Source organism: Alosa alosa, chromosome 12, assembly GCF_017589495.1.
Source record: "Alosa alosa isolate M-15738 ecotype Scorff River chromosome 12, AALO_Geno_1.1, whole genome shotgun sequence".
Taxonomy (NCBI): Eukaryota; Metazoa; Chordata; class Actinopteri; order Clupeiformes; family Clupeidae; genus Alosa; species Alosa alosa.
In genome coordinates, this window is record NC_063200.1 from 25119410 (window position 1) to 25142638 (window position 23229).

Here is a 23229-nt window from a genome sequence, read left to right on the forward strand (position 1 = left end):
CTTAACACAGCTGCAGGTTTTAGGTAACAGGCCAAAGGCTACTAAACAACAAAATATGAGGCCTAATATGACCAAGAAAACAATCTCATCACCCTCTTATTTCAGGTGTTTCTCCTAATGAAATATGCTGTGTGAGAACAGTACTTCAACCTAATCACTTCAAGGGAATAAGCAGAGGGAATTCTGTCCTCTGATTCTTATTAACCTATTTTCCAGTCGGACTGGATACCTCTCTATTATCTTCTACCTCCTCACCTGACAAGTCAGGCCAACGTGTCTTTCTGTGTGTATTCAGTGTTTTCAGAGCTCTTGGAGTGGGGATTTAGAGCAAAACAAGATGGAGGCTGCATGAGTTGTTTGCTGTAATTCTTTTTTTAAGTATATTTTTGGTCTATTTGCCTTTATTTGGATTCTCACTATGGATGAGTAGAGAAGTGGTGTCTTTTTTAATGAATGCTGACTTATGTTTAACAAGTGATATTAGTGTATTAGTATTAGATATTAGTGAAACAGTGAAGCTAATTCTGAGGAAATTGCATGAACACATCATAAACATATATTTTTTGGCACATGGACAGCATCTGTCATTGACCCACACTTTCAGGTTGTCACAGCTGAATATACAGTGTCATTTTTGTTTTCACTGCATATTCTCAAACTGATACACATCAAAAAAGACTCACAAAGTCAGTCAGACAGACAAACAGAAAGACAACAAAGAGACGGAGAGAAAAAGGGTGTCCGATTTCCACAGTGTTTTCTTTAGGCCTGACTGACTGAATGAGGAGCCCAGCATTCATAATTAGCAAGTCTTATATTCTGTTCTCATTAGTAAACAGGAAGTCTTATCCTTTCTCCCCCCGGCACCATCAGCCAGGTCACCAATCTGTCAGAGGCACATGCATAGCTAGCCTTGGCTCAATTACTGTGATAACCAGTAAATTGGACTGCCTATCTCCTTTAGTATGGACATGTAGAGACAGTTCAATATTTGCGTGCCGATCAGGGTAATACATGGATCCTTTTAAAACAAAGAGTTAATAAAATCAACATTGTAATTTCACATCAATCTGGAGTTAATGAGCAGACACAAAGATCAACTGGCACTGGCACTGACCTATGTGAAAGGGCATTTAGAAATTTTGCAACACATGAACTCACTTGCATATGGTACCCTACAACTGTGAACACACCAAGCCTAATGAAACACACTGACCTGCAATGTAGCAGAAGCCTTTACAATGTCTTCACCTTGTAGGTCTGTTGGACTGAAAACAAATGAGCCTACATGCAGCAAATTGCCAAACAATACATGGATCAGGTATTTCCTGTGAACTGTTTGAAAAGGTTGTCACAATACACTCTTAAACCGAGTGCTGAAAACAACACAATTTGAGTTGTTTTTAACACATCTCTGTGTCCAGATAGGGACAACATAGTTTAAAAAAAAAAAAATTGGTTATACAATGTGTTGAAAATAACACAACTTGCTTTAAAAAAGCTTTGTCCAGAGTGGTGTACAGTATGATGATGTTATAACCATTATAGGCCTAATGATGACGAATGATTAAAAAACGACTGTGTTTAGCCTCATCTTGCCGGCTTGGTCGGATGCACTTTTGATTTGCCATAGCCTGCTTTGGTCCGCGCATCTGATTTAGAACAATCCAAAGACGCGTGTCCTCTGTCCTGTGCACCAACCACACTGCAGTAAGATGAGAGGCGGATCTAGCAGCATCTCCTCTATAACATAGGATACTGCACCTGCAAGCGACGGAAAACTTCTAGGAACATCATTCGAGTGACGAAATCGTATCGTTAGGGGGATTTATTAGTCTATGATCAAAATGATAGGGCGAAGTGTGTGCGACTTGTTACCTTTATTTTTAGTGTTTCTTTGCATTGGCGAGATTGTCCCACATCCGAAAAATGGTGAGTGTATTGTGAACATTTTTGAGATGTTATATAGCCTATTTAGCTAGCCGGTGATATTCTAAGTGCTTTACCTTAACCTGCTTCTCAATGCAATCTACATCTAGGCTACTCAGACTTTCAGAAGTCCATTGCAATGTTCTTAAAACAATTAAACAAAAACACACGTGGTAGTAGCTTAAGTTCTGACACTTTTTGCGCCTCTAAAATGAAGACGACGTAGCCCATCTGCATGTCGTTGGAAAAAAGGGAAGCTAGTCTGCATATTTTCAGCATTAGCCTATTTGGCGCCTTATGTTGTTCTGTCCATCCTTCATTAACTATTAACGAGAGTGTTACTGGACAGAAATGAAAGCTATGGCTTAAGTAAAGGTGAGCCTTTTTTGGTCTCAGCATTGATTGTTTGCATGTTTGAGACTGGAAGACCACATTTCTTTGTTCGAAGAGTTCATCAACATTTCTTTGTCTAATGGTGGAGCGGAGTTGAGGTCAAACTCAGCCTCAGCACCACCGGGAAATCGCAGAAATTGCCCACAGCTGAATGTGCGCGGCTTGTAGTGGTAGCGTACACCGCCGCAGAGTAGGCTAGGCTATATTCTTGATTTTAGGGAGTGTTGCCAAGACTATTCTTAACTGAGTTTGCCTCAGTTTATTTTGTGAGTGTTAAAGCACTGAAGGGTGAGACTAGGCTACTTTGCCAGTGAATATTGTCCTCAACACTCTTTCGCCAGGGAGGGACACACATGTCTAATTTGAGAGGGCATTCGTCCTTTGAACTTTCGATCTAGGCTATTGATTAGGTTTACACACGAGCCTTCAATAGACGCTTTAGATAACGCCGCCGTAGGTTAATGTTAGGCTACTGTTTAAAATCCAAGTGCCAGGAGCATTGTGTAAGCTGCAGGCTAGAAATGCCTAACAGTAGGCTATGAGGAATTTGAGTAGCCTAAATGTAATGCCAATGTTGAAAAAGCTGAGATGGGAATTCGGCATTCTATCTGAACCATATGTTTCATTGTTTTAGTGCTGAGGTGTTTGTGGCAAGAGAGGTCACTGTCTGCTATCATGCATTGCTTTTACTTTTATCTTGAAACTGGATGACAACAAACATGCTGTTTCAACCTGCATAGGCCTAACTTGCAGGTTCACTCTCATGCCGTTCACTGTGTACACTGTGTACGTTTAACACAAGGAGTGTTTGCATTGTGCAAAAGTAGATTACGTTAGATTATGTTCAACTAGATCTGCGCATTGCTGCATGTTTTGATACACAACCCCAAGAAATGGATGTTGTGTAAAATGTAGATAAAAACAGTGATGTAAACCATGTATTTAACTGAGAATAGTGCAAAGACAATATATCAATTGATGAAATACAAATGTTATTGTTTTTAAGAAGATATATTTTCATTTTGAATTTGATGCCAGCAACACTTCTCAAAAGAGTTGGGATAAGGGCCTGTTTTCCCACCATAGAAACTTAAACAAACATAACACCATGCACAGTCGCTGACTGCACCTTTAACAACAGTGAAATGGGAACTCAGAAGATATTCGACTTCAGCTGCTTGACAGTCAGGTTTCTTCACTTTTTCATTCCATGATGCACTTAATGTGACTGATCGGGACTGTAGATAGGCCATTTTAGCACCTGGACTCTTAGGTAGCCTGGCCTCAGATCTTCCTTCAGGGAGATCTAGTCTGGAACACCATCATAACCGTTTCTCTCAGACAAGAAACATGTCAGGCCAGTCAACGACGAGACAGGCAGACGAAACCGAAACTTATTGTGATAAACGGAAGCAGCAACACCTGTAAACATCAAAAAATGGATCAATGTGATTGGTAAGGCTGGACCAGCGATTTCAAAGTTAGTGCCCATCGCAATACAAGTGTTGGAAACAAATCCCAATCATGAGTCACCAGACTCTGTTCACTTCGTAAATGAGTTTGGATTTTTCCAGGCTGCTTGTATGGACCCATACTGTTGTAATATATGTAGAATGCAGATTGGTTTCAAGGTCTTCTCTGAAAATGTCGTTGTCTGGAAAGCAGCATATGTAGCTCAAAACCTATACATCATTCAGCATTAATTGTGCCTTTCCAGATGTGCAAGCTGACCATCATGCACTAGGCACTAATGCACCCCTATAACATGATGGTTGCTCACTTTTGAACTGTGCACTAAAAGCAAGTTGGATGGTTCCTCTTCTCTTTAGCCCAGAGGATGCAGAGTGATTTCCAAAAAGAATGGTACATTTTGAGTGCAGTTCTTCATTTTGCCTCAGTCCATCTTAAATGAGCTCAGGCCCAGATAAGACGGAGGCATTTCTGTATGATTTCATCTTTGCATGGTAGAGGTTTACTGTAGCTTGTACATGTGGAAGGAGGATCAAACTGTGGTGTGTTGTCAACAATGGTTATCAGAGCCATTAGAGCCTGAGCCCATACAATGCTTTTCTTTACAGAAACAGGTCTGTTTTTAATACAGTACCATCTGAGACCCCAAACCATCTAGTATTGTTTTTCAGCCCTCTCCTATCTTTACAAAGATTTCTCTAAATGTTCTAATGATGTTATGTACTATAGATGATAAAATCTCCCAATTCTTCGGAATTTCACGTTGAGGAGCATTATTGTTGTACTGATGCATTATTTGCCCACACAGAATTGTCACAGAAGTGATGAATACCTCAGCATCTTTACATCTGGGAGACTGCCTCTCAGGGATGCTTTTTTTACACCCAATCGTGGAGACAGTTAACCTAATTAGCTGTGAAATGTTCGTCCTTGTTTTTTATTTTGCATCACACAACATTTCCAGCCTTTTGTTGGACCTATCCCATCTTTATTGAGATGTGTTGCTGGCATCAAATTCAAAATGAGCAAATATTTTCCATGAAATAATCAAATTGGTCAGTTTCAGCATTCAATATATTGTATCCTTTTTGCAACTATATATAGGTTTATGAGATTTGTAGATGATCCTTGTGTATTTATTCACACTTCAAACAATGTCCCAACTTTTTTGATACAGTATAATATGTAATTAAATATTGGGATTAAGCACCTCTGGAAGGAGATTAAAAGTGAAAAGATTGGCCACAGTCCCACGTGTGCATGGTAATTCAGTTCAAGCATTATTACATTTTTACCTTCTGTGGCATCTGTAATAAAAAAAAAAAAACAGAGTGGCTCAAAGGAGTCTCTTTAGCCATTTTACCTCAAGATACCCCTACCGTCACACCTCTGAAGATGACTCAAACTAAAGTTTTTCCACACAGGAAGGCACTTTTTTACTTTTTTATCTATCTGACTGAAGTGAAATCAGGCTGCCACGTAGGCCGTTTTTAGCCCAAAACAGTTTGATTCAATAATTGAATGCAGACGCCTTCATCATTAGTAATGTTGATGCATTCCAAGTAATTCTCGTGCATGTCTGCATGGCAACAGGGAGTATTTCAGTGAGACAGTGACTATCCTCCACATGATAACACAAACTCAGCTCAACGCGGGTGGCAAGGAGCTTTGCCTCTGTCTTTGTGACATGCAAATGTGCATTGAGTTCCACCTCCCTTGGGTCGCAGTGGACTTTTTACCTTCGTCTTGCTAAAAAGAATACATCTTCTTTGCCGGTTCCTATCCTGCACTCCCAAAAGAGAGCACATTTTTTGCATGACCTCGACACTCAGATTTTTTGAGGATTTCAAAACAGTGCAATGAGAGGATAGAGGTCTTTTAAGTTCTGAGGCGCATCAGCTTTGTAGTGTGAGCGCAGTCCCTCAGCGGGTGTTTGGCTGCACGAGGAGGCCAGTGGTTCTACAGGGAAACAAATCTGGAAATGTCACCCTGCATAGATAGAGATGTAAACCCTGGAGAAGATAGAAGCACATAAGGACATGCAGACAAGCCTGAAACTGATTTAGAGCACAGTCTCTAGTTTATTTACATAGATAAAAAGTTAAAACAAAGAACACATCACACATATACTGTATGTTGGATTTCTAAGATGACTTTGGTAAGATATCTTGCAAAATCCAGGCCATGTTTCATGGCGATTGACTTAATCTCGGCTGCAGGTGATTTAATGAGCAGTACGGCATCTTTCATTTGTCTGCTTCAGGGGCTGTGGTGTGGCAAGTGTCCCCTTTGTGATAAGCAGATTCATTCTCCCCTCCTGTCCTCTTCAGCAGGGAATGTGTGTGAGCCTGCTCTGTGTGAAAATGGGGAAGACTGTTTCAGTTCGCTGTCAGACGAGGTCGATTTGACATGTGAGTATGAGCTCACCACCTATACAGACAGCTTGACAGGCGGAGGTGTTTACTGTGTGAGCTATTGCCAAGATTAAACACAGGGTTGTTAAAGCCAGTTGCAGCAACATGTTTGGCTTGGTCATTTCCTTGAGCTTCCTGGTTATGTTTTTTTTTTATTGTGGGCTGTACCATACAAATAATCATACAATGCTACAGGAGTTATCTTCTAGTGCTGCCACTAACGACTCATTTTCTTATGACTAATTTTTTTCGATTAGTCGACTAACCTAAACGACTAAAAAAAAAAAATGTTTTCCTCAATGTATTAGCAATCTAAGTGTAAGTATACACTGTAGTGGACACATTAGGCTATAGTACACTGTAGTGAACACATTAGGCTATAGTACACTGTAGTTGACACATTAGGCTATAGTATAGTTTTAGTAAAGTTTTGTGGACACTGTAGTGGACACTATGGACATAATTCACCATGCTGTGTTATTGACATGTATCCCCTTACTTATACACCTTACACCTACATATGCTTGTGCTACGCGTGTTCTGTGAATGTTGTTGCGTTGTCAACGTGAGACAGTCTTCATTTCATTAATTGCAATTTCCACAATACAACATTAGTCAGAGTCTAGCCTACTAGCCTACTACGCTTAGCTTAGCTGCCCCCACTTAGCTCTGCCTGAATCGCTCTGAAAGCAGGCAGTCATGCAGCTATATGCAGCTTGCGTTTACACTTGCGTGCATGGCGGGCTTTAAAACATGACTGCCAAGTAAGTTGCCTGTTTAGCATCCCAAGATAGTCATTGTACTTCTCAAGAGTTAATAACATTACAGTGAGCCATTTGAGATGGGAAACCAAAAATAAATAGGCAGTCAAAAGTATAATGACTCGTTGACTAAAAAAATTGCCGTCGACTAATTTTCATGGTCGATTACGTTGACTAAGTCGACTAATCGTGGCAGCACCATTATCTTCACATTACATCCAGAGAATACAAATGCATGTTTATGCATACATGAATTTGATGCGTTAATGTGTCTGAACTGTAATGATATAGATAGAAACACATGAGTATAGAGATTGTAAGTCAGATGCTTGTGTTTAACGGTCTTTAACAGCTAGGTCGCATTCTCTTCCTCGCAGCTTCAGACTGGGAGGAACCAACTGGAGGAGGTGTGTTTACCATCCATTTCATTCCCAGCCCATTTTTTCCTCATTTCAGTTCTGTTTGCAAATGTCTCCACACAGAGCATAACTGTGATTTTGATACATGGTTTTGCTCTGGGCATTTTAATACTCAAAACAGCATTAACTATACAACTGACAACTTCATAACCTATGAACATGAGTTATGATCGACAGCACATCAGTTCTGAGTAAATTACTTTACCACCCCTGCTATATGCATCTGATACAAATCTGCTCAGTCTTCATATTGAATCATGCAGTATACCTGAAGGTTTCTGTAAGAGAAGTCTGTGCTAGGGCTGTCAAAGGCACAGGCAGACTATACAGCAGGAAAACAACATTCCTGAAGTGCAGCAACCGTCTGTCCTGTGCTTTTCTTTAGACTGTACAATGAAAGGCAATAGCTAAAGGGTTATCTGAAAATAGAAGCTAGCTGACAGTTGTGTTGACCAAAGGCAGTGTGCTATATCCAGGGGTGAAAGTAGTTTTTATTTCTTGGTGGTACTATGATATAGAGTTATAATGCGCGCGCCGAAAATTTCACTTAGCCTAATTATTTATTTATTTACTGTATTATAGTCTACTTATCAAGCATTCACTAGGACTTCTTATCACTCTAGTATCACTCTTTAACCCACCTGTATCTGTTTTTGATTATGAATAAATTGCAAACACTTAATTTCAACATTTATTTATTTATTTAGCCTAGTTACTCTGCTCGCTCCCACTTCTAATTTTTTTTTTATATAGGCTACTGTATACATCATGAAACACGTTTCTTTGAGTCATGCCTTTTTATTTGGGAGACTGCAACATACTTCTGTCCGCTAAAACACTTTCATTATTGCTGCGCATAAGATCTGGTTAAAGCCATTAACGCACTGTCTGTCTCTTGTCTCTCCAGCAAAACACTACATAAAACCAGAATAGGCTATTGAAACATCAACATATTTTTCTTTAGCCTGTATGTTTTTTTTATTTGGGAGACTTTCCAAGAAACGTCCGTCTGCTAAAACACTTTACCAGTGCACGTTGGCGCAATTACTGTAGGCTACTATGCAGTCACGCTATAGCTTGCTTTCGTTGTCTGTCCAGCTGCGGGAGGTTTAGACACAATTCAGATACAGTTCAGAACGATGTATATGAAATATATTTTGGGGGAAACGTGTTGCTTCTGGTAATTTGACATTAGCAGTTGTGTTGTCATGCTGAAAGTGCAATATTTTTCAGAGACAGTATAGTTTTCTTTCCGGTATGGCGTACCCTCTCCAAATATTTTAGTGGTACTCCGTACCGGCCAGTACCGGCTTACTTTCACCCCTGGCTATATCGCATATGTGCACTGAAGTTAAGAAGACTCATTAGTGTCATGGCTGTTGGTGCCCCTTAAGTATTGTAAAGCTTCACAAAGAAAATGATGAATGCCAATGACCCACACTGACCTCTTTGTATACTGTGCTTTGATGTGGTCATTGTAATTGTTCCTAATTGTGAGGCTCTTGCCCAAAGAGTTAGCTATTGTTTCTTTCACAGGATTTTTCTTTCCTTATCTCTCACAGAGTATTTATTTGGGTAAATAAATGCACGAATACTCATTAACTGGCCGTAACAGTAATTCTTCCCCTAACGGGCAGGATTTTCTAAATCCTAGGCCTCATTTGTTTGAAGAATAATGGCAGAGTCCAAGGCGGTCTGGCAGTTCACCATTAATCACTCCTGTGAAACTGATTCAGCCTTGCTCAGTAGCTTACTTCATTTCAGCAGATATTTCTCTCAGTGTTTTAAACCTTCAGTGTGCAGCTTGTGTACACTAGAATTCAGTGATGTGATAGAACATTTATTTCTCCTGTGTAGGATCTTGCCATCCAAACCCTTGTCACAGTGGAGGAGTTTGTGAGACCAATGAGAAGCAAAGGGGAGACTCCTTTGGTGGATATCTGTGCAAATGTCCTCCTGGCTTCAATGGACTCCACTGTCAACACAGTAAGTCTTGTGAATATCTGGACTAAGAATACATGTATCTCCCCTGTGTTACCTTTGTGTTGGTTCTATTTTTGCATTTATATTTTTCTGGTATTCAACTGCTGTTGTTTAATCACTTATGCTGTTAGTTCCTGCTCTTCTTTTGGTCCTGCCCTATGTTCTCAGTGCTAACAAACTAATGAGGATAAAATCAGTTGTTCACAGTCCATCATCCCTCTGTAGTCAAAGACAAAATGATGAAAGTCTTCAGTCCACTTCATGTGATAGCAGCACAAACATCTTGGATGATTCCTAGATAAGACCAGCTCCCACTTGACTTGCTTTTGGCTCAAAAAAAGGACTTGTTTCTGGAAAATCAAGGTTCTTCAATCAGGTTCAGTGTTATCCTATCAAGCATGCAAAAAATAATAAGCATAATTCTAGGACTAGGATTCTAGGGTTGTTAACATACTGGAGAGCTGAGTACTCTTCTGGGGTTGCCTTTCCAAGAGGCCTTTTATTGCTCCCTTTCTCCAGAATAGAGACATATCTCACATGGTATGCATTATGCATGCATCTCCCCGTCAAGGAAAGTATGCCACTTCTATCCAGAGCTCCAATGAGGCCCACGGTTAACACTTGCATCGGTGACCTTAATTTTCTTCGTTCCCTCTGCCTGCTGCTTGCCATGGTCTATATTTCATGCAAAGATGCCACAATCGCTAAAGCAAAGTCCTCCGAGGCCAACTGTGTAACAGATTGACCAGCAGCTAGCAGAAACACAGTGAATCGAGGCCAGGAGTGACGCTTTAATTGAGTTGTTTCATCCCGATTCATGGCAAGCGATACCGGCCTAATGAAGATCCTCTCCCTACAGCCTGATGGCCTAGGGAACCTCTGTCTGGTGGATTAGCCATTATGATGAGCTGCGCTCCATACAGCGGGTCCCGCTGTGCAGGGCAAACACTGAAGTCATTCATCTCTGCAACTACATACCCATGGCTGTGGATGGAGGTCGTGGAGCCATCTTAATGGCTTCGCTCGGAGAGCTCCTGGTGGCATGGCTTCTATTGCATTACAGGCTGGCGTATACGACGGCAGCAAAAAGAGAGAGATGTTGTGTCTATATCTCTCCTGACATGTGGCTATGATTATCTCGCTCGCCATCCATCAGGGAAGGTAATACATACGTGAATTATACGCCCGCAGCAGGTAGATGTTTCCTGGAGAGCGCTCCGGAGGGGGGTTTCATGGAAATGTGTGGTTCTTCCTCCATGGAGTAACGCAATTATGTTTGCACGCTCAGATCAGCCTTGTAAGGCTGTAGCAGAGACCGACCTCCAGAAGGTAATCAGTTTCAGACAGTCAGGCATAGCTGTTCTGCACCTGACCTTTTTGGTAATGAGAGCAGTAACCAGCCGCCTGTTCAACACAACAGGTTTTTGTGTTTTTCTTTCCTTTTTGTTCTAGCGGAAGAAAGAAGAAGCTATAAACAAAGAAAAGAAAAAGAAATGTTTAAATGTACTTCTCATCTCTGTAAATATCACATTTCTTAATATGTCTTTCTAAATATGTGATATCATTGGGTACTGTGCAAGGAAGATATTGTTTTCCAATGTAAAAAACCTTGTGAAAATGTCAGCTATTGAGTATGCGAGCATTGCAGAAATATGCTCAGTGACTGACAAACATTTGGTTTTCAGTGCTGTCATCAATAAATAAGGGACTACTACAGGGCGTATTATTCTCCAGCTCTATTTGGTTAGCTGGATCCGTAGCTACTTATGCAGCTGGCAAATATTTACTAGAGAAAAAGGACTTGTTGCATTGCATTCCACATTGATATCTCTCTAGAGTCGCTAAATCCTGTTGCTTGGATACAGCTGGTAGACCTGTATGTAGGTATATTCACACCGATCACAGTTTGATGAATGTTTTTTGGAATAACAAATTTAATTTGACTAAGCCTTGAGGGTGTGAAATATTGAACTTTAGTGGGATAGTGATGAATAAAACCACCACACACAAGGACTAATAATTCTGTCTGGCAAAGCCTTTGATTAATCCATTAAGATGTCCATTAGTCAATCCATTACTCTGACTTTGGTCTCACCGCAAAGATGCCAATAAGAATGCTACCTCAAATATCTGATGTAACGGTAGCATATTGGCACATTGTCAATGCCAGTGGGATTGTTACAAAATACATTAAGGTATCTCTTTTCCACATCCATTACTTTACTCATATTGATGTTTTGTTTTAGTCTTTTACTAATCTTTATGTAGGATTCAAAACATGTTTTATGTGCCATTATCTGATATTAAACTATCTGAGCATTTATGTATTTAATCATGATATATGAAGGGGTTCTAAAACAATATCCATACATGCCCATGCCTTGGGCAGTTGATGCTTGCATTGCTGAAGAAAAGCTGAGTCCAGCACATGAATCTGTGTTATCGTCCTGCCATGGCAGCTTCTGTTGCCCTCCAGTGGCATGTCACAGCGTGGGGTCTCCCATGGGGGTTGGGGGTCTGTTGTGGAAGATTCTAGGCAGCAGCGGCTCACAGTGTGGGCTCGGTGGAGAGAAGAAAACTTTGCCACCACAGAGCCTGGTGATTTCTGCATGAGTGCCCACACGAGTCGTCCTCCATAACAAGTCTCTGGTGTTTTTCACCACACAAAAAAACCTCACTAAGCCGAGAGCTGCAGCTCGTGGCTTCCCCACACACCCAGGCAGGGTCCTCCGAACAGCCCCGATGGCTGTGAATGGATATGCTTTAAAGCGTTCCTGCTGCTGAAGTCAAGCGTTAGTTGTCCAGGCCGGACCTGCGGGACAGAGTACGCTCTGCACACCATAAGCATCCTCATGAATCACACATGACAGCTGTCTACCGAGGACCCCCCTCCGAGCCACAGGTCTGTTTCTCTCCTTCTCTCCGACAGAGACAAATGAGGCCAAACTGACACCGTTTTGGGCGACGACAGAAACATATAGACGCAACAAAAAGCTGAGCGGCAGGGGATTGCCAGTTACTATGTTGCAGAGGACCAGAAAGAAAAGAAGAATCCATATTCTCTTTGAATCGTGCCGAGTGTGGCTGTTAATTGGCTGGTTTGGGGTAAATAAAATGTCATGATGTGTCTGTGTGGAGCTTGCAGACTGCTGTTTCCGTGTCTGTTACGACTGCAGCTTTCATTTTGACTCTTTCGCTGTAATTGGCAACCTGGTGTGGCTCTGCTAGACTACAGAGATGTGATCATTTCTGGGAGGGAGAGTTTGAGTGTAAACGGCCAAATTTTGGCAAAATCATCTGTGCTTTTGTGAGGCCAGAAGTCAGTTCTTCAGTACAGTTCATATAAAGTGTATCTTGTGTATATTTAAATGTGGTCATCTTTTTTTGCAGATGTAAATGAGTGTGCAAAAAACCCTTGCAAAAATGGAGGCATCTGCACAGATTTGGAGGCCAACTATACCTGTGAATGCCCAGGAAAATTCATGGGCAGGAACTGTCAGTACAGTAAGTACTGTATCTAAAATAGACTAATTTAATACCTCTTTCAAACAGAGATCTCTTACTTTTTATGCCATTTATTGCCTTCTGAATCACTTGAAAGGCCATTTCATCTTCTTCCCATCGCAAAGACATGACTTATGCAGCAGAGAAAAGCTTTGTAAAAAAAGGAGACTGTCAGAGAGATGTCACTGTTCACTGGCTGCGTGACTCAGGAAAAGCTGCAGTCAGCTAGTCGGCGAGCTTTTCTGGTGAAACCATGCAAAACATCAACACGGTTCAGTACGGAACATCTGATTGCTGAGTCGTGTCCTCTAAATTACTTGAAATATTTAATTCTCCCGTTAAACCAGTGGAATGTGTCTTCACCATATATCACATTTTCCATAGAGTGCGCTTTAAAGCCAATTCCACTTTGAAGATTTTAGAAATGTGTTCTTACAGACATAACAGACCGTGTCTTTACTGCAGTAACATTTCTTGGGGATAATTTGCAAGGGGGAAAAAATAGGATGGTGCAAGCTGCAACACATCCACAGGCTTGCAATTGAATTAGCCCCCAGATTGGAGGCATGCTCTTTCGGTTACATGTTTTTCTGAGGAAGGTATTTAAAGTTGCCAACCTGGCCAGGGAGTGGTGTTGCGATGCTGTCCAAGCAGGGGAGCCGAAGCTCCCTGAGAGCGAGCCTGAAGGTCCTCTTCCCCTCCAAGTCCCAGACGTCTCTGTGCCTGGACAATGGAGATGTCCAAAACTCCACGACTGACCACGAAAAGGCCGTGCAAACAGACCCCGATCTGAGTGGCATCTGGACAAACGACATTGAGGTGACCAAACGGAAGGATACGCGCACGAGTGAAGATGGCGTGTCGATCACTAGCAGGGACGCCTTTTCGAGGAACGAAAGCAGGGATGCAGATCTGTCGCTGTACAGCCGCAGCAGGGATACATCCTTCATAGACGAGAGCAAGGATGCAGGCCTCAACCAGTCAGGTTATCCTGATACGATGGACGAGGGCAAGTTGGCAAAAGACTGCAAATCAGAGGCCGATACGTTATCAGTGACTGGGACGATTGACAGCAGAATCGACGATCTCTCACCAGTCAAGGCCAAGCCATGCTGTGGTACACAGAGATAATTTATTGTATCAATGCTGATACCCCCCCCTCCTGTATTCCAGTCTCTTTGTAATATCTCTTTTCTATTTTAGCAAAGATCCTTATCCATACAAATGTATATATTTGTTTTTTCTGTTTTTATTTCTTCTTTTACCCCCACTCCTCATCCTGCTGTGCTCATGTATGGTATTTGTGCGCGTGTGTGCATGGGCGTGTGTTGGTCTCACCTAGAATGCTCTGGACCTTTGGGAATGGAGGGAGGCATCATCTCAAACCAGCAGATAACCGCTTCATCTACCCAACGAGCCGTGCTTGGCATGCAGAAGTGGTACCCTTACTTTGCCCGCCTCAACAGGAAGGGCCTAGTCAACGCCTGGACTGCTGCTGAGAACGACCGCTGGCCGTGGATTCAGGTAAGGTCGCTTGGACCAATACAGTAATTTCCTGTGTATTAGCCGCATTGTGTATAAGCCGCGGGACTGTGTTTCATGCAAGTTAAAAGAAAAAAAAACATATTAATGCCATATTAACTGACCTCGTGTATTAACCTCATAGCTGAAGAAATTTTGCAAAATCAATGTATAAGCTGCGGCTAATAGTTGGGAAATTATGGTAAGGTGCTCTTTTCAAAAGATACCTGCTTTTGTAGAAGTCAGCATAGATTTGCTGTGCATATTTGAATGCGCTTAGTGCATAGACGCATTGTGGTCATTAGACATTACAAGGCTTGAAGTGGTTCCGGCTACTCTCTAACCATTCATAAGTCTTCATGAGAGTCAGATTGTAAATCTTTCCTATCAGTTTGTCACATTTCTAAGACAACTTTATAGGTTTGTAATGACATTAGAGTTCCATGTGCTAAAAACACCAATATATCAGTTTCTTTTTTTTCTCAGAAAAGTTGCAATGTGGCAAACCATCTCCATGTGTCAGTGGTTTCTATTTTGATCATAAATAGCATCAAAGCTTGGCCTTGTTTAGGACGGTGTAAAGGTTGCTTTGGGCGAAATCTGATTAGCAAACACAGAGCGAACACTGTGGCGGCACACTGATGTCCTTAGCACATGTAATGAGCAAATTGGCCAGCGTTTATCCAAAGCCGTGAGCTACAGACACAAAACCACCAGTGTCAGTGTTGTTTACCTGGGTGTGTTGCTCTGAGCTTGCTTTGAGGGCTAGCTGGCTTTGTGACAGGGGATGTACAGCGGTATGTCAAAGTGGACTTAATGGCCGGCTATCAGGTTTAGTCATGGGGATTCACATGTGTTTTTATGTAATGCACTGCACAGTATGTACTACATTAACTGGCATTAACAGGAAAACGTACATCGTGCTGTAACTTATTAAGGGTCATCCTGTACTTTCATATCAGATTGCATCGGTCAGTCATCATTTATCAGTTGTCTCCTATCTGTGTTTAGGTCAATCTGCTGCGGAGGATGAGGATCACAGGTGTGATAACACAAGGGGCCAAGAGGATGGGCAAGCCGGAGTATGTCAAGTCCTACAGAGTGGCTTTCAGTCAGGATGGAGAGAGGTGGAGCATGTATATTGACAGGGGAACGCGTCAGGACATGGTGAGCTCCTGTGTCCCTTAAGGAGGACATTGTTATTCCTCTAAAGAGCATTTCCCTCTCTGAAGTCCTGCTTGCTCAGAACATTTTGTACAGGAACGTTTTGATACGGAAAGTGAAGCACTCCTCTTGTCCATTCACCTCCATTATAGTGCACATAATGGCTTCATTTAGAGATTTGCATGTATAAGATGTGATAATTGTTGACCTGTCACCTCACTGTCAGTGTAGTTAGAAGTGACATAGGATGGAACATTTAATTCTTGGCCAATTATTATGAGATATCACCTATTTTGTATGTCAATGACATATAGTACATGCTCAGTAGGTGAAAATTGCTGATGTTGAATTTTATTTTCATGTTGTTGTTTTGATGAGTAGAACATTTTACTGAATTAGCATAGCTATAGCAGGTTGTTGTTGTCATGCAAAATGTGTGTAATGCTATGTTGTTGACTACACTATTGTTGCCATCATAGTTTGGTTTACGAAGTCATGTGTTCATAACATATTCATCTCCCCTCCCCCACCCCCACCCCAAACCCAAGGAATTCTTAGGAAACGTGGATAATAACACCCCTTCCGCCAACTCCTTCACACCACCAATTGAAGCACAATTTATCCGCATTTACCCACAAGTCTGCAGAGGACATTGCACCCTTCGCATAGAGCTGCTGGGCTGCGAACTCACAGGTCAGTCACAAACGCCTCCTCCATCTAGGACCCCCTTTGACAGCAAGAGACAATAGATAGAGCGCTTAACAATTCCATTGTCTTCTTATTGTAATGACAAAGGATGTTCTGAGCCAATGGGGATGAAGACAGGACACATCCAAGATTTCCAGATCAGCTCGTCCAGTAGCTTTCAGACGCTGAACATGGACGCGTTCTCCTGGGCCCCAGGAAAGGCCCGCTTGGACAAACCGGGCAAGGTTAACGCCTGGGCATCTGCAGCCAATGACCAGTCACAATGGCTACAAGTAAGCAATATGTCCTATAACGAATGTTTTGTATATAGATGTAGAAACATGTAATCAATAAATGATATTGGCATAGCCTGTCTTTCTAACAGTTGATTTCAGTGAATTTAATTGAATGACTTGAGACAACGAAGGCCCTAGTATGAATATAAGAACAGTGAGGGAGAAGTCCTTATAAGGGGGAAGAAATGAGCAATACAGCTCCCTCAGCTTTCCCTCAGCAACCACAGCTGTCCATTTAACCTTGCCCAGCTACACAGTAACTAATATAGAGATGGTTTTATCACATGTGGAATCACAGAAAAGATTATCACAAAGGAGACATGCTCAGCAGGCATCCATTCTGACCATCCATTTGCCCATTATATGAAATGCCGAGTGATACGTACCATTTTCCGAACCCATTAAATGGCATAGTGAGTGAGGCATTTTCAGTCAACAAGCAAACCTAGCAAAAGTAGCTTTTAATAGGCTTTCACTAATGAGGCAGTTCCCTTTGAAACACGGGGCATGTTGTTATAAAACATCACCTGTTGCTTAGAATCGCAGACCCGCTAAACATTAATCATCGTCATTGTAACTGCTATTCCCTCGTTCTAATGTTCATAAACATGAAGCGTTTCACTTGGATACAATCCTGAAAATTCTTCGAAAAGCCAATTGAATAACAATCCCCAAGCCACAATTATTCACACATCTACATGTGTACAAAAATAAACCACTGAAGCGCAAATCTACTTAGGGGCCTCACATTGCTTTTTCTCATCCCTAATTTCCTCCATGTCCTTAGATCACCAGTCCCCCTCCCTCCGCTCTGGCACATTCAACAACACGTCTTTGTTGTTTTTGCTACTGATCTTCACATACTCTGTCTAATGATAGTCATTTGAAACTTATCCTTTTTTATTCGAAGCATGACTTTAATTGAAGATTTCTTAGATGTGTTCTGCATTTATGCACTGTTGATATAAATGCAGAACACATCCAAGAAATCAGCAGTATAAATGATTTCCTCTTTCCGCTTCAGACTGTAGTTGTATGCATGTAAATGGAGTAGTAGATGGACCTTGTCTAAAGCTTCGCCATTTCCATCAGGTGGACATGCTGCTCCCCACCAAAGTGACCGGCATCATCACCCAAGGTTCCAAGTATTTTGGCCATGTGCAGTTTGTTGGCTCCTACAAGTTGGCTTTCAGCAGTGATGGTGAGAAATGGATAGTATACCAGGATGAGTCGCAACAAAAGGACAAGGTAATGTCTTCCAGTAGCTCTCACAACACATTCTCAAATGAGTCTATTCTTTCTCCCTCCTGTCCCATTTATCAGGCGTACGTCGCTTACTTTTGGGTGGGTGCATATCACTTTTAGCATCGCTAATTAAAAGGCATAGGACTGTTTCAGTTAAGTGTTGCTCTTAGTCGTCTGACAGGGAAAAATGAATCTTTCCATCGCGCAGCAAATCTCTGTGCCCTGCCGATCGGACAAACGAGAAGAGGTGCAATGAAGTGAAGAATTAAATTCAGAATTTTTAGACGCACCATAAATACAGCACACCTCCCCGCATCATCACCAGCGAGGAGGTGAGATCAGCTGCTTTAAAGAATATTTATGCCCGTCAGCACTTTTTTTGACAGGCCCTTTTCTCTCTCCACCTTTGCCAGGAAGTTATCACTTCTGTTCTTCCTCTTCTCTGGCAGCAGGCCTGCACACACAAGTATAAGCTGATGTGACAAAAGCTTATCAGAGAAACGCTTCACCAGAAACAGCAGTCAAGCGTGACTTGTGCCTGCGGAAAACTGGAGATTTCTCCTCGCGCTTCTGGCCACACCTTGAAAGTGTGGTCTTCAGCTATTTTGCAGAGGGCAGAAACCCTGTTTTGTACTCTTAACTGTGTGGAAGCGAATGTGCAGGGCACACCTTTTCTCTATTGAAATATTCATTAAGATTCCCTCAACACACCATCATGTCTATTTGCTATTTTAAAAAAGGTGTGCTTCAGGTTTAATTAGAGCATCTATTCATTTTTCTATCACGTTCTAGACTAGAAGGCACAGAAAGGTTTATCATTAATATCTCAAAGGCACCACCATCTGCTTTGTATTTTTCAGTGATATTGTATAACTGCTCATTGCGAATGGGACTGTAGTATTCATGAAGGTTACCAAGCATATCTTTTCTATGAGATTATACTCCTCTGTATATATTTGCATGTTTGAAACATCATCCATCATTAATACTGCACATGTCCAGGGATTTCAAGACTGAGCATATACTCTAACTAGCAAAGAGCAGCGCCGTTGCCATGGAGACAGAGACATTTATATATTGATTGAACTGTCATGTTTCCGACCTATTGAATTCCAAAGATGTTTCAAGGTGATGTTTGGGAGTTGATAATGGTGACCTGTCATCAAAAGATAAGCATGGTGCCTTTAATGAATCCCCTTTAAAGGAGTCCTCTGCTCCCTTGTTGTTTAGTGCTAGAAGCTAATAGTCCTCTCTGTGGATCTGCAGTGATTTTGTGTCCTGTTATTGATGTACAGTTTGTGTGAAATGTAGTGCCTCACTTTCCCATTCGTATTTAGCAGATCTACATCTGCAGGCGATGGACCTGTTTTATTGGATGGTGTGTTTGTGTTAGTATTGTTTTTTTTGTATTTTCTATTTGTTTGTCAGTGGCAGCTGTGAAAATTTCAAAGCGCTTTTGGCTTGCCTTGAATGTAAACAAAAGCTGGCTTTGTGAGTGTAACCTTTTGGAAAGTGAAAGTACCAGAACACAAAAAATATTGATATTTCAGAGAAACCTCAAGGACATTTTATACTTCCCACAGTTTAGTTAAACAGTTTGTATGAAACACTCTTCCAATAGTGCTTCCAATTTGTTTGTATCCTATCACACTATCAAACGAATGAATGTAGGAATTTTGCATACTGGATTGTTGGAATTGACATTATTGTAATGTACAACAAGTAATTTGCAACAAAGCAGTTTGTACCGAATGTGACAAGTAATCCTCTTTTTAATGCCCTATCTAAATTAAAATCTACCCTACAGTAAAATCATATTTTTAATAATTATTCTATCATAAGTAGTAAACATGAATTAAACTTCTCTTGTCCTTCCAACCTTGGGAAAGGGTTTTTTGAGAAAGAGAAGAGAGGAAAGTGGAGATATAATTGCATTGTGGTGGCTCATTTCCATGCAGGGTGACCTCTTAACTAGGCCCAGGGCTCTTTATTAAGTGTGCCGCACGGCGTGCGTGTGCTCCGTCTCCCAGCTGTGGGAGAGCTGGCGGGCTGGTCTGTCTGTGGCATGCTGATGAAGGTCAGCGCCTTCGCTTGGACTCCCAGGGAAACGTGTGATCCCGGTGTCCTTGTCCACTCGTGATGACCCCCCCAAAATTCTCTCTCGAACCACCACCACCATTGCCTCTCAAGCCAACTACCACAGCCACGCCCACCACCACCACCACACACACACACACACACACTCACACACATTCTCAAACAGTTAAATGCATACACATTCACACCCAGATGGTCTCAAAGTCAAACGCCCACTCTATTTTGTATGAGCACACAAACATACACAACTTTGCAAATCACACACACACACACACACACACACACACACACACACACACATACAGAGACATGCACACTCACTCAAATGAGAGACGGCCCATCAATATAAGTCCACCATCCTCTATAATGAGACCTGGCAGCTCTGATAAGGCACAGAGCAATAAGCTCACCTGACTTTAAATGACTTTCACACTGGAAACACCATCATGTGGATGACAAGGGAATCTCACAGGACATTACTTGGCAGTATAGATGGATACATTATAATATGTTTGTGTGTTGAGAGTGAGTTCATTAGAGAGTGTGTTGAGAGAGTCTGTGATTTTCCTGTTTTTTTTTTGTGTATTGAAGATGTAGAGATTTGCTTAAACTTCCACTGATTTGCACACTGTAAACAAATATATTTGCAATATAGAAAGGCATTGTCTACTTTAAATAATATAGAAATGATGTAGACCTACCTGCAGTCAAATTCTACATTGCTACATCAAAATTCAGCTGTTGTTGTTGACTTGTTGTTTTGTATCTGTGTGTCCTCAACAGATTTTCCAAGGTAACTTTGACAATGAAACACACAGAAAGAATGCGATAGACCCGCCCATCTATGCCAGGTTCATCAGGATTATTCCGTGGTCATGGTACGGTCGAATTGCACTACGGACGGAACTGCTTGGTTGCACAGAGGAAGAAGAGTAGTGAGCTGCTGTCATTCTTCACCTAGAGACTGTGAAAAAAACCCTTGTACACATGGTTCTTCTGTGGTTGTCTGTTCAGACATTATATTCAAATGTGATGTCTTGTTTGTTCCTTTCTTATGTAATGTAATTAGAGCGTATGCTCCAGGTTTTCTATGGATGTTTTGAAAGTCTTTGATGGTGTGAGACTGTTGAGTGATTTGTCTTTTACTGATACAATCACTGTTGTGTTCACAAGGATGTCATTTCCTTGTGAGGTCTTTTTGTCTCTTGTTGTCAACTAATTCATTGTTAAAGGAAAGCATTGTCAGGCAGTGATGGTGTGACACCATGCTACTGTGTCATAGATTAATCAATGGAAATACTACACTTAAGTTTGAAAACATGCATTTCAGTATATCATTAGTTATCAGTATTTTGTATACTGTTTTTGGAGCTTATAGGTTAATTGGTTAAAAGAAATCAGTATTTTGTTTTAATATGCAATCTTGAAAAATAAACTGTATATTTGCAATGCTGCATTGAGTTGATTGACTGAAGTAAGAAGACTGAAAATGTAACATGTTCCTAACTGCATTGCAAATCATAATGCCAAACAGAGGAAGGGATGTATTTCTCCCATCTCAGCTGGATCAAATTATCCAAATGTGTGTGTAATGATGCCACTGTTGAGGTCTTGATCTGTAAATGTGGGTGTAATGATGCCACTGTTGAGGTCTTGATGTGTCTCTTGACTGTTGAGGTCTTGAAATGTCCTACTGGCTTTTTCTTTTTTTTTTTGCATCATTATTTTCACTCAATTTCTATAACTCAGGTCAATCAATAGTTAACCGATTTCATCTCTTTTGTGGGTGTTTTACATATTGACCAGTAGATAAATCAATATATATTTGCTTTTTTGATGTATTCCGTTGCTCTTTTTCAAAAGATGAATCTTATTGATAGATTCAATGTATTTTATTATCAATATCAACAGTATAGTGTACTGAATCTACTGATACATGTTTTAATTCTAAATTCAATCAAACATGTTATAAGTTCCTTGCTTGGCAATACAAGCATTGTAAAATCTGCTCAGATATATGTTTCTGCTGCCTTGTAGCTTCATTGTCATGTGCATTTGATGTTTGTTTTTTTGTCTATTGGAACCTGGGTTCAGTGATAAATGGGGTATCCTGGGGAGCTCAATACCTTAAGAACTGGGGCTCAAAAGCCATACAACCTAAAACTATAGTTTTAAGGAACCTGATCTGTGGTGGCAATGTACTGCATGGTCTAAGGTCTGTCTTTTGGGTGCAGAATATTATCTAATAATTTTTCACCACATTGAGGTATCTCTGACTTAAAGCTGTCAACTTTTTTTTCCTTCTAAATCTCATTAGAACATATTTAGCTACATTTTAAATGGATTAGTTGGGAACTGGATGAAGACTTGCTTAGCAGATAACTCCCAGAGGAAGCTGTTTGTTTTTTGTAAGTTTTCTTGTCTTTTGATACCAGAATCTGCAGTATCTATATGAGATAATTTGTGTCAATCAGAAGAAATTGAAGCTGGATTGGACACTCTGACGAGTATCTTACACTTAAACATTTATTACCGCAGTAGTAAATTCCATTTCCTAAGCAAATAAATTACTGTGAAAATGTTTTCCTCTGTTGTCTCTTATGTAAAGTACAAAATTTAAGCTTAGAACAGCTGAAAATTAAAAGCAATTCATCTAAGGTCATGACCCTGGACTGTCGTGTTCATCATTTTTATTAATCAATTTTGTTCATCAAGTTGACAGCTGTCTGACAATGTGCATTGCTCATCATTTTGAAATATGAATTTGATATGCAATACCGTCTTTGTGATGTTAATATTTTGTTTCAATGAAGAACCCAGCTGAGCCTAATACTGAAGCAATATAGGATACTGTCAACAGTCACCAGAATTAAATTACAAAAGTAATTTAGCAAATGGTCTAATTCTTACTAGATCTGATTAGGGTTAATTGGAAGATATCAAATTGCAAGGTCTCAAATGAGGTTTATGAAACAGCACACCCTAAATGATGGAACTGATTAAATTAATGAGGTGGCGCAGGGCCTCACAGTATGAGGGTCTCTCAAGGCCAAATCAATGACAAATCAAATTGTGCTCCGTCTGATGACACCACCTGCCAATCAATTGGAGGCCACACCCGTTTCTCCTTGGATCCTGACTTATTGGATGTGAAAGTTGTCACTGATTTTCGTCCATGAGGGACCCTGGGAGTTTTCAGAGAAGCAAATTGTTTAAGCCTTCCTTGAAATAGTGCAAGGCCAGCAAAGTCATGCACAAAACCTGAGAAACATTAATGTCCTCCACATGACTGCAGAAATCATAGGACTTATTTTGTAAATGAAACAAGTGAGGTATTTTGGAAGAA

General features: G+C 41.0%; 1 protein-coding gene across 5 annotated transcripts; it reads left to right on the plus strand.

The window, feature by feature from the left end:
• The first annotated feature begins 1689 nt into the window (after positions 1-1689).
• edil3b (EGF-like repeats and discoidin I-like domains 3b) lies at positions 1690-22545 on the plus strand. Of its 5 annotated transcripts, none has more exons than XM_048258656.1 (11): positions 1690-1932; positions 6126-6203; positions 7345-7374; positions 9244-9372; positions 12760-12873; positions 14216-14397; positions 15406-15561; positions 16107-16251; positions 16354-16538; positions 17634-17789; positions 20667-22545. In XM_048258656.1, the coding sequence occupies exons 1-11, from the start codon at positions 1839-1841 to the stop codon at positions 20817-20819; spliced, it is 1422 nt and encodes a 473-aa protein (XP_048114613.1). In that variant the 5' UTR covers positions 1690-1838; the 3' UTR covers positions 20820-22545. The 5 variants fall into 5 exon arrangements, with proteins under 5 accessions (XP_048114613.1, XP_048114612.1, XP_048114614.1 ...); XM_048258655.1 differs by having other exon boundaries at positions 1691-1932; positions 6123-6203; XM_048258657.1 differs by lacking the exon at positions 6126-6203 and having other exon boundaries at positions 1691-1932.
• Positions 22546-23229: the final 684 nt, after the last annotated feature.

Coding starts and splice junctions, on each gene's coding strand:
- edil3b (XM_048258654.1), top strand. CDS start 13,513: ATGCTGTCCAAGCAGGGGAGCCGAAGCTCCCTGAGAGCGAGCCTGAAG. Junction 13,991..14,215: donor CAAGGCCAAGCCATGCTGTG/GTACACAGAGAT, acceptor GGTCTCACCTAG/AATGCTCTGGACCTTTGGGA. Junction 17,790..20,666: donor AGTCGCAACAAAAGGACAAG/GTAATGTCTTCC, acceptor TGTCCTCAACAG/ATTTTCCAAGGTAACTTTGA.